This window comes from Pan paniscus, chromosome X, assembly GCF_029289425.2.
Source record: "Pan paniscus chromosome X, NHGRI_mPanPan1-v2.0_pri, whole genome shotgun sequence".
NCBI lineage: Eukaryota > Metazoa > Chordata > Mammalia > Primates > Hominidae > Pan > Pan paniscus.
Genome location: NC_073272.2, coordinates 71,063,146 through 71,077,031, shown reverse-complemented (window position 1 = coordinate 71,077,031; position 13,886 = coordinate 71,063,146). Strand labels below are relative to the sequence as shown.

Below are 13,886 nucleotides of genomic sequence, written 5' to 3'. Positions count from 1 at the left end.
TGCTAGAATTAGAAAAATTACCATTTTGGAACCCCCACTGAAATAACTGAATAAAGCAATGGTCATCAACCGATGCTAAAACTATTAAAAGATTGTCAGGGAACAGGATATTCATCAACATGTTAATTACAAAGAAAAAACATATTTTATTATAGGATCTGAGGATCACCACTTTAACAAGATGATCAAAACAGTGGGAAAACCTGACATTATGTGCTTGCTGATGTAGTACAGTAAGTATATCACCTAAATATGACATTAAATGTCTTGCCAACAACATTTAATTGGAATCTGATCAATGAGAGAACAGACAATTCCAGAATATGGAATATTTTGAGGCAATTGGCCTGGAATCTTCAAAAAATTCAATGTCATGAAAAACATAAATGGGGCTGGGTGCAGTGGCTGATGCCTGTAGTCACAGCACTTTGGGAAGCTGAGGCAGGAGGATTGCTTGAGCCCAGGAGATTGAGATCAGCCTGGGCAACATGGCAAAATCCTGTCTCTACAAAAAATACAAAAATTAGCCAGGTGTGGTACTGCACACCTGTAGTCCCAACTACTCTGGATGCTGAGGTGAGAGGATAACTTAAACCCGGGAGGCGCAGGTTGCAGTGAGCTGAGATCATGCCCCTGCACTCCAGCCTGGGTAACAGAACCAGACCCTATCTCAAAAAAAAAAGAAAGAAAAGAAAAGAAAAGGAAAACATAAAAGGTAGGGAAAATCATTCTAGATTAAGAGAGATTCAAAATATATTTAATGTTTGAACTGGGATTGAATCCAGAACTGGGGATGGAAGCAATAAAAGACACTGAGACAACTAGGGAAGACTAAATGAGATCTGAATATTATATATTATTACATTAATGTTAACTTTCTTAGGAGTGAAATATGATGCCTGCAACTTAGTTCCAAATGATTTAGGAAAAAAAAGTTTTAGGTATATAAAGATGAAGCACATGTGACAAAATGTTAACAATTAGTGAATTTAGAGGAATTATATATTATATTCTTTCAACTTTTCTGTAGGTTTTGCCATTTTCAAACTAAAAAGTTAGGGGAAAGAACTTTACAACTTCTCCATTTTATTATCTATTAAACTCTCTGAGGGCAAGACACAAGTATAAGCACAGTTTCTATGTCTCATCCATCTTTTGGGATGGTCCTTTATTAGAACACTACGAGGCCGGGAGTGATGGCTCACGCCTGTAATCCCAACGCTTGGGGAGGCCGAAGTGGGAGAATCACTTGAGGACAAGAGTTTGAGACCAGCATGGCGAAACCCTGTCTCTACTAAAAATACAAAAATTAGGCCGGGCATGGTAATCCCAGCACGCCTGTAATCCCAGCACTCTGGGAGGCCTAGGCAGGCGGATCACTTGAGGTCAGGAGTTTTGAGTCCAGCCTGGCCAACATAACGAAACCCCATCTCTACAAAAATACAAAAATTAGCCGGGCGTGGTGGCGTGCGCCTGTAATCCCAGCTACTCGGGAGGCTGAGGCATGAGAATCGCTTGAACCCAGGAGGCAGAGGTGGCAGTGAGCCACTGCACTCCAGCCTGGAAAACAGAGCAACACTTTGTCTCAAAAAAAAACACAAGATTAGGGACCTTGCAAATATTATAAGCGTCTAGAAGTAGAACAAGAAGAGATAACTGACATCTACTATATGTCAGGCACTGTACTGTATGCTTTGTAGTCTGTCTCATTTTATCTTCTTAACTATCCTGGTAAAGGTGGTTTTATTTTGTAACTAAGGAAACAGACTCAGAAGTTAGGCAGCATGCTCCAAAACAAGTGGTACAACCTAATCAGTGCTATAATTTTCATTACTGGCAACAATAACTGAGGAAACGCCATCAAAATTCCTGTTCCTTCAGTTCCACTTCAGAGAACACATCACATCTACCCCTGCCAGCCACCAATATAACCAACCTCAAATAAATCTGTCCCATAGCACTTCCTGCCTGGTATCTCTTACCTCTCAATTAGCTGTTTCCCCAAGACAATTTTGGTCCCTTCAACCTTGATAAGTTCTTCATTATCATTATGAATGACTGTCTTTTCCAACTCCTCCTCCTGTTCTTCTGTCATGGCAACAGGGTTGGAAGGTGGCGCATTTGTTTGATAATAGAGGGGGCAGAATTTGTTAGTCCTCATGTGTCCAATGGCACCACATGCCCCACATTTCAGCTGCAAAAGGAAAAGTATCAAACACGTCAGAGGTAAGTAGGCTGAAACACATATCAGAGATAAGCAGGTAAGAAATAAAGTCATCCCTCAGTATATGCAGGGGATTGGTTCCAGGACCCCCAAGTATACCAAAATCCACACAGTGAAGCCCATATATACAAAAAGCCAGCCCTCCATATACACAGGCTCCACGTACCACGATCCACGCATAAGTGGAACCATGCAGTTCAAACCTATGTTGTTCAAAGCTCAACTGTACATACAAGACGGGAAAAACAAAGTCAGCTTCAGAACTTTTGCTCTAATAGAATTGTTATGCACTGATCAACCAGAAGCCACTAGACAAAACTGCATGTATGGAAATGACACATAGAAAAAAAATGAAATCCAGAGACTAAACATTGCTTTAAAAATCAGGTAAGAAGAATAAAGAGAAGATTTCCACTCCCAATTTAAGTTGTAAACTATGAAAATATTAAATATGCAGGAGACAAGCTGTTGGAAGCCCATCTACATTCAGCAGCATCATCAGCCTGCTGGGTGTATTCCCATTCTCTAGTCAAAACAAGAAAAAGGTTCGATGACACCAAGTCTCCATCTCAGTTTTGCAAATGAGTAGCTCTGGTATCCTAGACCTCAGTTTCATCTGTAAAATGGGGCCAATACTGTATCACACTTATCTAATGCCACATACAAAAAGGAACATTAAAACACTTAATGACCTCAGTATGCATTAAGAACAGTTTCATTTGTTGAATATTTTATAGTTTATAAAGTGCTTCCCCTGAATTATATCATTTAATACAACAACACTGTGGACATATCATTTGATATTAGAGAAAACAAGTTTGGAGAGGTTAAGGTCACAGACCTATTAAATGGCAGAAACAGAACCTGAATTCAGATCTTCTGTTTCCAAGCTCATGGCTCTTTCCACTGTACCACAACTGCCTCATCTTAGGATGCTTATTACAATCACAGTAGTATCTGTGATCCTAAGTTATGGAAAACAACTTGTATGTTTTACTTTTGTTGCTTCTTTTAATATGTACAATATTTTAAAGGTACATATTTAAAAATATATACACACAGACAACAGACATGAAAGTACATGTTAAAAAACCTACCAAACTTGGGCCAAAAGCAGTGGCTCATGCGTGTAATCCCAGAACTTTGGGAGGCCAAGGTGGGAGGATCACTTGAAGCCAGGAGTTTGAGATTAGCCTGGCCAACATAGTAAAACCCTGTCTTTACTAAAAATACAAAAAATTAGCCAGGCATGGTGGTGCACGCCTGTAATCCCAGCTACTCGGGAGGCTAGGCACGAAAATCTCTTCAACCTGGAAGCCGGAGGTTGCAGTAAGTGGAGATCACACCATTGCACTCCAGCCTGAGCGATTAAGCAAGACTCTGTCTGTAAAAAAACCAACCAAACAAAAAAAAACCTACCAAACCTATCTCAACTCCTAGAAAATATTTCAGATAAAGAATAAGGCCAGGCATGGTGGCTCATGCCTGTAATCCCAGCACTTTGGGAGGCCGAGGTGGGCAGATCACCTGAGGTCAGGAGTTCAAGTCCAGCCTGGCCAACATGGTGAAACCCCATCTCTACTAAAAATACAAAAATTAGCTGGGCGTGGTGGCGGGCGCCTGTAATCCCAGCTACTCGGGAGGCTGAGGCAGGAGAGCCGCTTGAAACGGGAAGGTGGAGGTTGCAGGGAGCTGAGATGGCGCCACTGCACTCCAGCCTGAGCAACAAGAGCGAAACTCCGTCTCAAAAAAAAATTAGCTGGGCATGGTAGCACATGCCTGGTAGCACAGCTACTTGGGAGGCTGAGGCGCAAGAATCGCTGGAACCCAGGAGGTGGAGGTTGCAATGAGCTGAGATTGCGCCATTGCACTCCAGCCTGGGTAACAGAGTGAGACACTGTCTCAAAAAAAAAAAAGAATAAATAACAAGCCAGGCGTGGTGGCTTATGCCTGTAATCCCAGCACTTTGGGAGGTGGAGGCTGGTAGATCACCAGGTCAGGAGTTCGAGACCAGCCTGGCCAAAATGGTGAAACCTCGTCTCTACTAAAAATACAAAAAATTAGCCAGGCATGGTGGCAGACATCTGTAATCCCAGCTATTCGAGAGGCTCTGGCAGGAAAATCGCTTGAACCCAGGAGGCGGAGGTTGCAATGAGCTGAGATCGCGCCATTGCACTCCAGCCTGGGCAATAGAGTGAGACTCTGTCTCAAAAAAAAAAAAAAAAAAAAAGAATAAATGACAAGCAGGGCATGGTGGCTCACGCCTGCAATCCCAGCACTTTGGGAAGCCAAGGTGGGAGGATCACTTGAGCTCAGGAGTTTGAGACTAGCCTGGGCAACATGGCAAAACCCGGTCTCTAAAAAAAATACAAAAATTATCTGGGTGTGGTGGCTCGTGCCTGTAGTCCCAGCTACTTGGGAAGCAGAGGTAGGAGGATGGCTTGAGCCCAGGAGGCAGAGGCTGCAGTGAGCCGAGATCATGCCAGTGCGCTCCAGCCTGGGCAACAGAGCCAGACCCTGTCTAAAAAAAAGAGAGAGAGAACAATAGCACCAGATTTGGTGTGGAATTGTCAACACCACTCACATTAGTATTGAGAACACCCCCAAGTAGTCACATCAATTCAAACCAGCTTTCCACAATATACTTCCCTCATTCCCAGTAAAGGAGGATATCAAAAGCTAAAGGAAAAGGTATACATTCTTCCTTTACTCCGTTAGCTGTAATCACACCACATTATACTTACTTTTAGGTCAGGACGCTCCTTCATTTTCTTGGGCTTCTTCTCAGGAGGACCCTTAAGCTTCTCCTTTTCCTGGTTCCGCTTAAGCCGCCTCAGTTGCTCTTGAATCCTCCGCCGTTCTTTTCGCATCTCTTCCCGATGTTGTTCATCAAAAAGGGCAAATTTTCGACTGAACAGTGTGAGCAGCAGAGGAAGAAAAATCACAGGACCATAAGCAAACCTTAACCAAGAAGACTATCGTGATAGCTAACATCTCAGGACTAAAGTAATCCATCCAGGCTAAGATAAAAGGGGCTACATGCCATTCCCATCTCCCTCCCTAGTCAGCCCTCCATTTGCAGAGGTAACTCTCTTAGAATAAGTCCTGAGTAATCTCTAAGGTTTTTTTTTTTTTTTTTCTTTCTTGAGACAGAGTCTCCCTCTGTCGCCCAGGCTGGAGTGCAGTGGCGAGATCTTGGCTCACTGCAGCCTCTGCCTCCCAGGTTCAAGCGATTCTCCTGCCTCAGCCTCCTGAGTAGCTGGGATTACAGGTGCGTGCCACCACACCCAGCTAATTTTTGTACTTTCAGTAGAGACAGGGTTTCACCATGTTGGTCAGGCTGGTCTCGAACTCCTGACCTCGTGATCCGCCCGCCTCAGCCTCCCCAAGTGCTGGGATTACAGGCGTGAGCCACCGCACCCGGCCAGTAATCTCTAAGATTTTTGCAAACCAACCAATCAAAATGCAAAGGACCAAAATGGAACAAAACATGCCTTCATCTCGTGGCAAATACCGAATAGAATTTTCCCTGTAATTTGGCTCTATTCAAACCCAATCTAAAGGCAAGATAGTTCTCAATTACAGCAGAGTTCTAGAAATAACTGTGAAGAATCCTGTCACTAAAATTCAAGCACCCACCCCAATCACCATTCCCCACCATTATTACGATTCTCCCTATCACACTCGAAAGTGGTGAATCAGGCCAGGTGCCGTGGTTCATGCCTGTAATCCCAGCACTTTGGGAGGCTGAGGCAGGCAGATTGCTAGAGCCCAGGAGTTCAACACCAGCCTGGTCAACATGGCAAAACCCCATCTCTACCAAAAATACAAAAATTAGCTGGGCATAATCCCAGCTACTCTGGAAGTTGAGGCACGAGAATCACTTGAACCCGAGAGATGGAGGTTGCAATGAGCCAAGATCACACAGCTGCACTCCACCTGGGCCGCAGAGCAAGACTCTGTCCTCAAAGAAAAAAAAGGAAGTGGTAAATCAAACTCACATGAATTCCTCATCTTTTGTAGTCCGTATGCGCACATAGGCATCAATGACAGCTGGTTTTCGGACTGTCTCACAGCGAACATACTCTTTCCCCTCTTCATCTCGAAACGTGCGATAAATCTTGAGACAGCGTCCAGTGGCAGAAGAGTTAAGGCTAGTCACGGAAGCTGTGTCATCATCTCTGTGATTGTTTCCGGATGCTGCTGAGCCTGCTGCTGCAAGGTAGGTAGAAAAGATTTCCAAACGTTCCCCTTATCTCCCAAATGATCATTTTCTTGGGACTGAGTGGAGCTATCAAAGCTCAACATGCCACAAAACTATGGTTCTACAAAAAGCATCAAAGTCATCATCAGCCCCAAGAATATGCTGATTTGTCCTTTCCTGACTTCATTTTAGGCACTGCCAATTTCCCCACTTTTTTTTTTTTTTGAGACAGGATCTCTCTCGCTCTGTTGCCCAGGCTGGAGTACAGTTGTGCAATCTCGGCTCACTGCAACCTCCACCTCCCAGGCTCAATCCATCCTCCCAGCTCAGCCTTCTGAGTAGCTGGGACTACAGGCGTGCACCACCACACCCAGCTAAATTTTTGTAGAGACGGGGTCTTGTCACATTGCCTAGGCTGGTCTCTAACTCCTGGGCTCAAGAGATAGGCCAGCCTTGGCCTCCCAACATGCTGGGATTACAGGCCTAAGCCACACGCCTGGCCAATTTCCCAACTTTTGTAAGTACAAAAAGTTCTGAAAGAACCTCAAAGAACTACATGTTTGCTATAGGAGATAGAGAAGCAGATTCCTCTGAACAACAGTGCAAGAGAAAAGACCATGTAGGAAGTGGGTGATGATCACATTACAGATAAAAGCACACAAGGCCGAGTACAGTGGCTCATGCCTATAATCCCAGCATTTGGGGAGGCTAAGGTGGGAGGATCACTTGAGCCCAGGAGTTTGAGACCAGCCTGGTCAACAAAGAAGACACTGTCTCTACAAATTTAACTAGCCAGGTGTGGTGGTACACACCTGTGGTCCCAGCTACTCAGGAGGCTGAGATGGGAGGATCCCTTGAGCCCAGGAGGTTGAGGCTGCAGTAAACAAGCCATGGTTGCACCACTGCCCTCCAGCCTGGGCAACAGAATGAGGTCCTGTTTCAAAAAAAAAAAAAAAGTACCCAAGCACACAACTCGGGGGGAAAAAATGGCACTACAAAAAACAAGTTCCGAGTCTTAAAGCCTAACATAAGCTTCTCAAACATTAATATGAATAGGAATCACCTGAGGATCTTGTTCAAATGTAGGTTTTTTTTTTTTTTTTTTGAGACGGAGTTTCACTCTGTCGCCCAGGGTAAAGTTCAATGGCGTACTCTCAGCTCACTGCAACCTCTGCTTCCCGGGTTCAAGCGATTCTCCTGCCTCAGCCTCACAAGTAGCTGGGATTACAGGCACCCACCATCATGCCCAGCTAATTTTTGTAGAAATGGGGTTTCACCATGTTGGCCAAGATGGTTTTAAACTCCTGACCTCAGGTGATCCGCCTGCCTCAGCCTCCCAAAGTGCTGGGATTACAGGTGTGAGCCACCACACCCGGCTGCAAATGTAGGTTCTAATTTAGTAGATGTGGAGTGAGGCCTGAGATTCCACATTTCTAATTCCCAAATGATATAGATACTGTGTTCCAGGACTATACTAGAAAACATAGATGACCACATTGGTGGAAGGGCTATATCACATTTTTACAAAGGACCCAAAACAATGAAATTACACAAAACTTTTACAGAAAAGAGGAAACAAAGGGAAGACTACTGTGACTGAGAAGCCATATAAATCTTCATCATCAGCCTTTATCCTCTCTCGCAGTATCAACATCCAAGTTTTCAACTGCCTCTTTAACATGTATACTTCAAGGGTGTCAAAGGGACCTCAAACTCCACATATTACACATTCCCTTCCTAACTTCTTTTGAGACAGGGTGTCACCCTGTCACCCAGGCTGGAATGCAGTGGTGCAATCTCAGCTCACTGCAACCTCTGCCTCCCAGGCTCAAGCGATCCTCCCACCTCAGCCTCCCGAGTAGCTGGAATTATAGGTGCCTGCCACCACATCTAATTCTTGTATTTTCTGTAGAAACAGGGTTTCACCATGTTGCCCAGGCTGGTCTCAAACTCCGGGGCTCATATGATCCTCTCACTTCGACCTCCCAAAGTGCTAGCATTACAGGCATGAGCCAGCATGTCAGACCTTGAAATTCACTACTTTAATCAATGGTACCAACATCTTTCTAGTAATCCCAGAGTGAAATCTTAAGGTTGCCTTGATTTTCATCCTTAATGCCCTCCATATCCCAACCCAATTCAGGTCTTTATTATTCCCACCCTCAATTTCTACAATTTTAAAACTCTTTTTATGGTCTAAGACTCCTTCTGAGGGTCTTCTGAAAGCCATGAATGTTCTCAGAAAATGCACATTTAAGGCCAGGCGCAGTGGCTCACGCCTGTAATGCCAACACTTTGGGAGGCTGAGGCAGGCGGATCACTTTGAGCTCAGGAGTTCGAGACCATCCTGGGCAACATTTTCTATAAAATACAAAAATTAGCCAGACATGGTGGCACGCACCTATAGTCCCAGCTACTCAGGAGGCTGAGGCAGGAGGAATACAAAATACAAAAATTAGCCAGGCATGGTGGCATGCACCTATAGTCCCAGCTACTCAGGAGGCTGAGGCAGGAGGATCGTTTGAGCCTGGGAGGCGGGGGCTGCAGTAAGCTAAGATCACACCAGTGCACTCCAGCCTGGGTGACAGAATGAAACCCTGTCTCCAAAATAAAAAAATAATAAAATGCACATTTACATATTTTACATGTAATTTCAGAAGTTTCAAAGATAACTCCCTAAATTCATTTACAAATTCTGTATTAAAAACTCTTACCCTCTAGGATAAATGCACAAAAAGCTCATTTGAAGTACAGCACTAATAGCCCAGGCTTGGCCAGGCACCTGATACAGACAGAGGCAGTTAGTGGGGTGGCATCATCTCTGCAATTGGTCCTCCACAGACAATCCTAGAGTCCAGTTTGTAAAAAGCTTTCTACTTCATTCACAGACTTTTCTACATGCAACCCTTACATCTTCTGCCTCCAGATCTCCCTCAATTACAGTCTGCAGTTACGTAGGCTCCTTTTTTAACCCTCCTCTTTTTTATCTGTCTGTGAAGCCAAGATCTCACCCAGTAGCATTCGCTGTAGTTCCTTCCGCTCCTGTTCCTCCCGTTCACGTGACAGCTGAGAGCTGGTTTTCTTGTTCTGCAACATGTTCTCAATGTTCTTTCCCATTTCTTCAAAGTCACTATCTTCAGCTGAGCTGCTGTCTGTGTCAGTTGATAAGACTTCAGTTGATGACAGAACCCTAAAAAGAGAAAAAGCAATCTGCAGAAAGAACTAAAGAAATATGGTTGCAGGCAAAAGTAAAAAATTGGGAAATCAACCTTAAAAAGGCATACTCAAAATCCATTAAGACATGGGGCCCTTAACAGAAAAGCTTTACAAAGTTTTCCTAGACATTTGGTCAACAAGATAAGTTTGAAAAATTGTAGTAACTCTTTCAGAATTCCTGGAGACAACCTGATAAATAAATCAGCACACTGGTCATTTTTAATAGTGTATTAACATCCTCTCACAACTAAACCTTTAGAAAAAAGCCCTACCTGTCACCTGCTACCATTGTGCTGTTTGTTAGGCCCAAGTAGGCCATAAAAGTTGTCATGGAACCTAGAACACAAGACTAGCGTCTCCTTCTGTTCAAAAATTTTGCCAAGTTGGGTTGAAGGGAATAGGTAATCTGGTGGTGGGATTACAAACATATACTACCCTGACATGTCAGATATCTGACTACCTAGGTAGTCAAACTTTTAGGTGACCTCCTCTTTATTATGAAATAGTGCCTGGAACTCCTCCCCCTTTCCAGCTTGGATTTTCTGCAGCACTAAAACGACCCACTTGTTCTGTAGGTCAAAGATGCGCTGACATTCCTCTTTGTAACGCTCTTGATGCTCAGCCACAGAAAACCTTGATCCACGGGCAAATTTACTCATGGGCCCCTCTCCAGAACGAGCCTGTTCTGTTGACATTGTGCGCACCACATCAATCACTTCCCAGCGGGACAACTTTTTAATCTACGAGACAAATAGCCACACACAAATATAAATATATATATATATATACACACACACACACACACAAATCATTCAGGGATTTCAAAGGACAAGCCAATGTACACAGTTAGACCAAAAAAGAAAAATCACCCCAAAGCAGATTACGTAGAAAGATAACTCCTAAAACAATATCTAAGACTTAGCTTACTATACCCTACAATAAAGTTCCCCAGATAGTTCTTTACATCTGCCTCCTAGCAATTCCAACTCTATACAAAGCCCCTAGTATACTCTAAATTTTCCACTTCCACACTCACCTCTTCCTCAGGCACACCAAATTTACGTAGAAGTTGCTTGGCATTTTTCAGGGAAAGGCGACGAAGGTCTGCATCTGTTCCTGTCACTGTCTTCTTCACTGGCTGCGGTTCTTTATCATCCTACCTCAAACAAAAAAAAGTGAGACTCCTAAAAACCTGAATTCCTTTTAAGTAAGCATCTAAGTCATTCTGCTACCTTAACTACATTCCAAGTCCTCCACTCACCCATTTCTTTCTCCCTTGACTTTCTCATTCTAGAAATAAACACAATCTCACCTTCTGCTGTGTTGGTTTGTTTGGAATCTTCACATAGGAGAATCCTTCACCACACCCCGTGGGATCTGCCACTCCAGTCACCTCTAGCAGACACTTGCCCTTCATGGCAGCAATGAAGGCCCTTGTGGTGTTCCAAGGGGCAGTGCGAACCTGAGATAAAGAAAAAGATTCTCAGGGCAGTGGGAAACATTTGTTCTATGTCTAGCCAATATCTACAAGAGTAGAATAATTACAAACTATTTTCATGTTCTTTTTTTCTAATGTTTCATTTTTGTGGGTTCATGCTCTCTTAAACTGTCCACAAAAATCAACAGTTAAATATAGCTACCTAGTACTCAGTTCTCTTCTATCCTATGGTACAATACTTACAACATGATATTAAATAGAGGTCAAGAGCTCAGGCAGGATAAGGAGAAAAATAAAGAACAGTGGTATCCCTTCAGCCTCTTATCCCTTGGGCTTCAATAAACATTCTTAAGGACAGTGTTTCCCTCACCCTCATGATGCTCAAAATTAGACTAATGACTACATTTGATTGTCCAATTGCTCAAACAGCTGTTTTAGAATGAAACCTATTTTCTCGAAATAGTTGACATGCTTGCTTTCAAAGCATTGGCCCCCTTTTCCAGTGACACTAAACCAAAGTCCATTCTATTTCTGCCACTGGTTTGGTCAAAAAGGTCTGTCCTCTCCTGGGACCCTGAATAGTGTTTACCAACCCCTGCAAGATTCTTAAAGAATTAAGCCAAGGGGTGAATGTGCCTGCCCACACAGACCAGTCGGGAGTACATGAGGCCAGGTGTGGTGACTCACACCTGTAATCCCAACACTCTGGGAGGCTGAGGCGGGCAGATCTCTTGAGGCCAGGAGTTCAAGACCAGCCTGGCCAACATGGTGAAACCCCATCTCTACTAAAAGTACAAAAATTAGCCAGGCGTGGTGGTGCACACCTATAGTCCCAGCTACTCAGAAGGCTGAGGCACGAGAATGGCTTGAACCCAGCAGGCAGAGGTTGCAGTCAGCAGACTGCACCACTGCACTCCAGCCTGGGAGACAGAGTGAGACTCTGTCTCAAAAAAAAAAAAAAAAAAAAAAAAAGAGTATATATGATTAGCAAGAAAATGGCCAGTTCTCTAAGGTTCAATCTGGAAAGCCATTCAACAGAATTCTTTTTTTATTTTTAATTTAAAAAAAATTGTTTTTCTTTTTTAGAGACAGGGTCTCACTATGTTGGCCAGGTTGGTCTTGAACCCTTGGCCTCAAGTAACCCTCCCACCTTGGCCTCCCCAAATGCTATGATTACAGGCCTGAGCCACTGCGCCTGGCCTCAATAGAATTCTTAATTTCTGAAATTCTTAGATATCCACTCATTTTTCATTCCAACCTCAAGAGAGTAGTACAACGATTCTTTACTCACTCTGTGTGGCCTCATTTTCTGCTTCATTTTATAATCACTTAATTCATTTAACAAACATTTATTGAATACCAACTACACACTACTCCTCCATACTACTTTTTCATGAACCTCAAGTTAGTGAGGGAAAAACAGCCAACCAAGTTCATTACTATGTGATCAGTGCCACGGGAAGAAAGTAGAGGCCAGGCACAGTGGTTCATGCCTATCATCCCAACACTTTAGAAGGCCAAGGCAGGACGATCGTTTGAGCCTAGGAGTTCAAAATCAGCCTGGGCAACACAGTAAGATCCCATTTCTTTCTTTTTTTTTTTTTTTTGAGATGGAGATTCGTTCTTTTAGTCCAGGCTGGACTACAATGGCGTGGTCTCAGCTCCCGGCAACCTCCACCTCCCAGGTTCAAGTGATTCTCCTGCCTCAGCCTCCCAAGTAGCTGGGATTACAGGCGCACGCCACCACGCCCAGCTCATTTTGTATTTTTAGTAGAGTCAGGGTTTCACCATGTTGGCCAGGCTGGTCTCGAACTCCTGACCTCAGATGATCTGCCCGCCTCGGCCTCCCAAAGTGTTGGGACTACAGGCATGAGCCACCGCGCCCGGCCGTGAGACATTTCTACAAAAAATTTAAACTATTAGCTGGGTGTGGTGGTGTGTGCTTGTTGTCCCAGCTACTCGGGAGGCTGAGACAGAAGGACTGCTTGAGCCCAGGAGTTCAAGGCTACAGTGAGCTGTGATCTCACCACGGTACAGCCTGGGTAACAGAGCAAGACCCTATCTTGGGGAAGAAAAAAGTAAAGGGGTACTATATGTACATAATGAAAGGAGAATTATCATCCAATCGAAATCCAGGGTGGAATGAGGGGAAAAGTCCAGGAAAGCTTCCCAGAGAAAATAACTTGTAGATGAGAGTCAAATGGCAGAGGAGTGGAGAAAAAATATCTTAGCAGAAGACATAACTGAAAAATTCTGAAAGGGAAGAGAAATTTAGGAAACTGAATGAACTTCGGTATGGTTGGAGCTTAGAATATAAGACAGGCAGTGACAGGAGATGAAAGGAGGTCAGATTAATATGCAAGGCCCAAATCATGTGAAGTCTTATAAATCAGGTCAAAGTCTTTTTTCTAGAAGAAATGAAAATCCTGCCAGGTGCAGTGGCTCATGCCTGTAATCCCAGCCCTTTGGGAGGCCAAGGCACGAGGATCACTTGAGATCAGGAGCTCAAGACCAGTCTGGCCAACATGGTGAAACGCCATCTCTACTAAAAATACAAAAAATTAGCTGGGCATGGTGGCATGCAACTGTAATTTCAGCTACTCGGAAGGCTGAGGCAGGAGAATCGCGAGAATTGCAGGAACCCCGGTAGGTGAAGGTTGCAGTGAGTCGAGGTCATGCCACCACTGCACTCCAGCCTGGGTGACAGAGCAAGATTCTGTCAAAAAACAAAACAAACAAACAAAAAAAAACAAACCCATATCATATAAAATATAATATTTGATATATCGCATCATTTTTTCTGG

At 43.8% G+C, this 13,886-nt stretch overlaps 1 protein-coding gene across 6 annotated transcripts in view; it reads right to left on the bottom strand.

Annotated features, from left to right (window-relative positions):
• The window catches only part of TAF1 (TATA-box binding protein associated factor 1), a 99,906-nt gene that overhangs the window by 62,354 nt on the left and 23,666 nt on the right, over positions 1-13,886 (bottom strand). For 4 of the 6 annotated variants that reach the window (XM_034950436.3, XM_034950438.3, XM_055106847.3 and 1 more), the window contains exons 19-25: positions 10,957-11,106; positions 10,681-10,800; positions 10,209-10,384; positions 9,440-9,618; positions 6,226-6,439; positions 4,969-5,134; positions 1,983-2,194 (exon numbers count right to left, since the gene is read on the bottom strand). In XM_034950436.3, the coding sequence (XP_034806327.1) occupies positions 1,983-2,194; positions 4,969-5,134; positions 6,226-6,439; positions 9,440-9,618; positions 10,209-10,384; positions 10,681-10,800; positions 10,957-11,106 (1,217 nt within the window). The remainder of the gene's footprint in view (positions 1-1,982; positions 2,195-4,968; positions 5,135-6,225; positions 6,440-9,439; positions 9,619-10,208; positions 10,385-10,680; positions 10,801-10,956; positions 11,107-13,886) is intronic. The other 2 variants (XM_055106846.2, XM_063601813.1) reach the window with 1 other exon arrangement.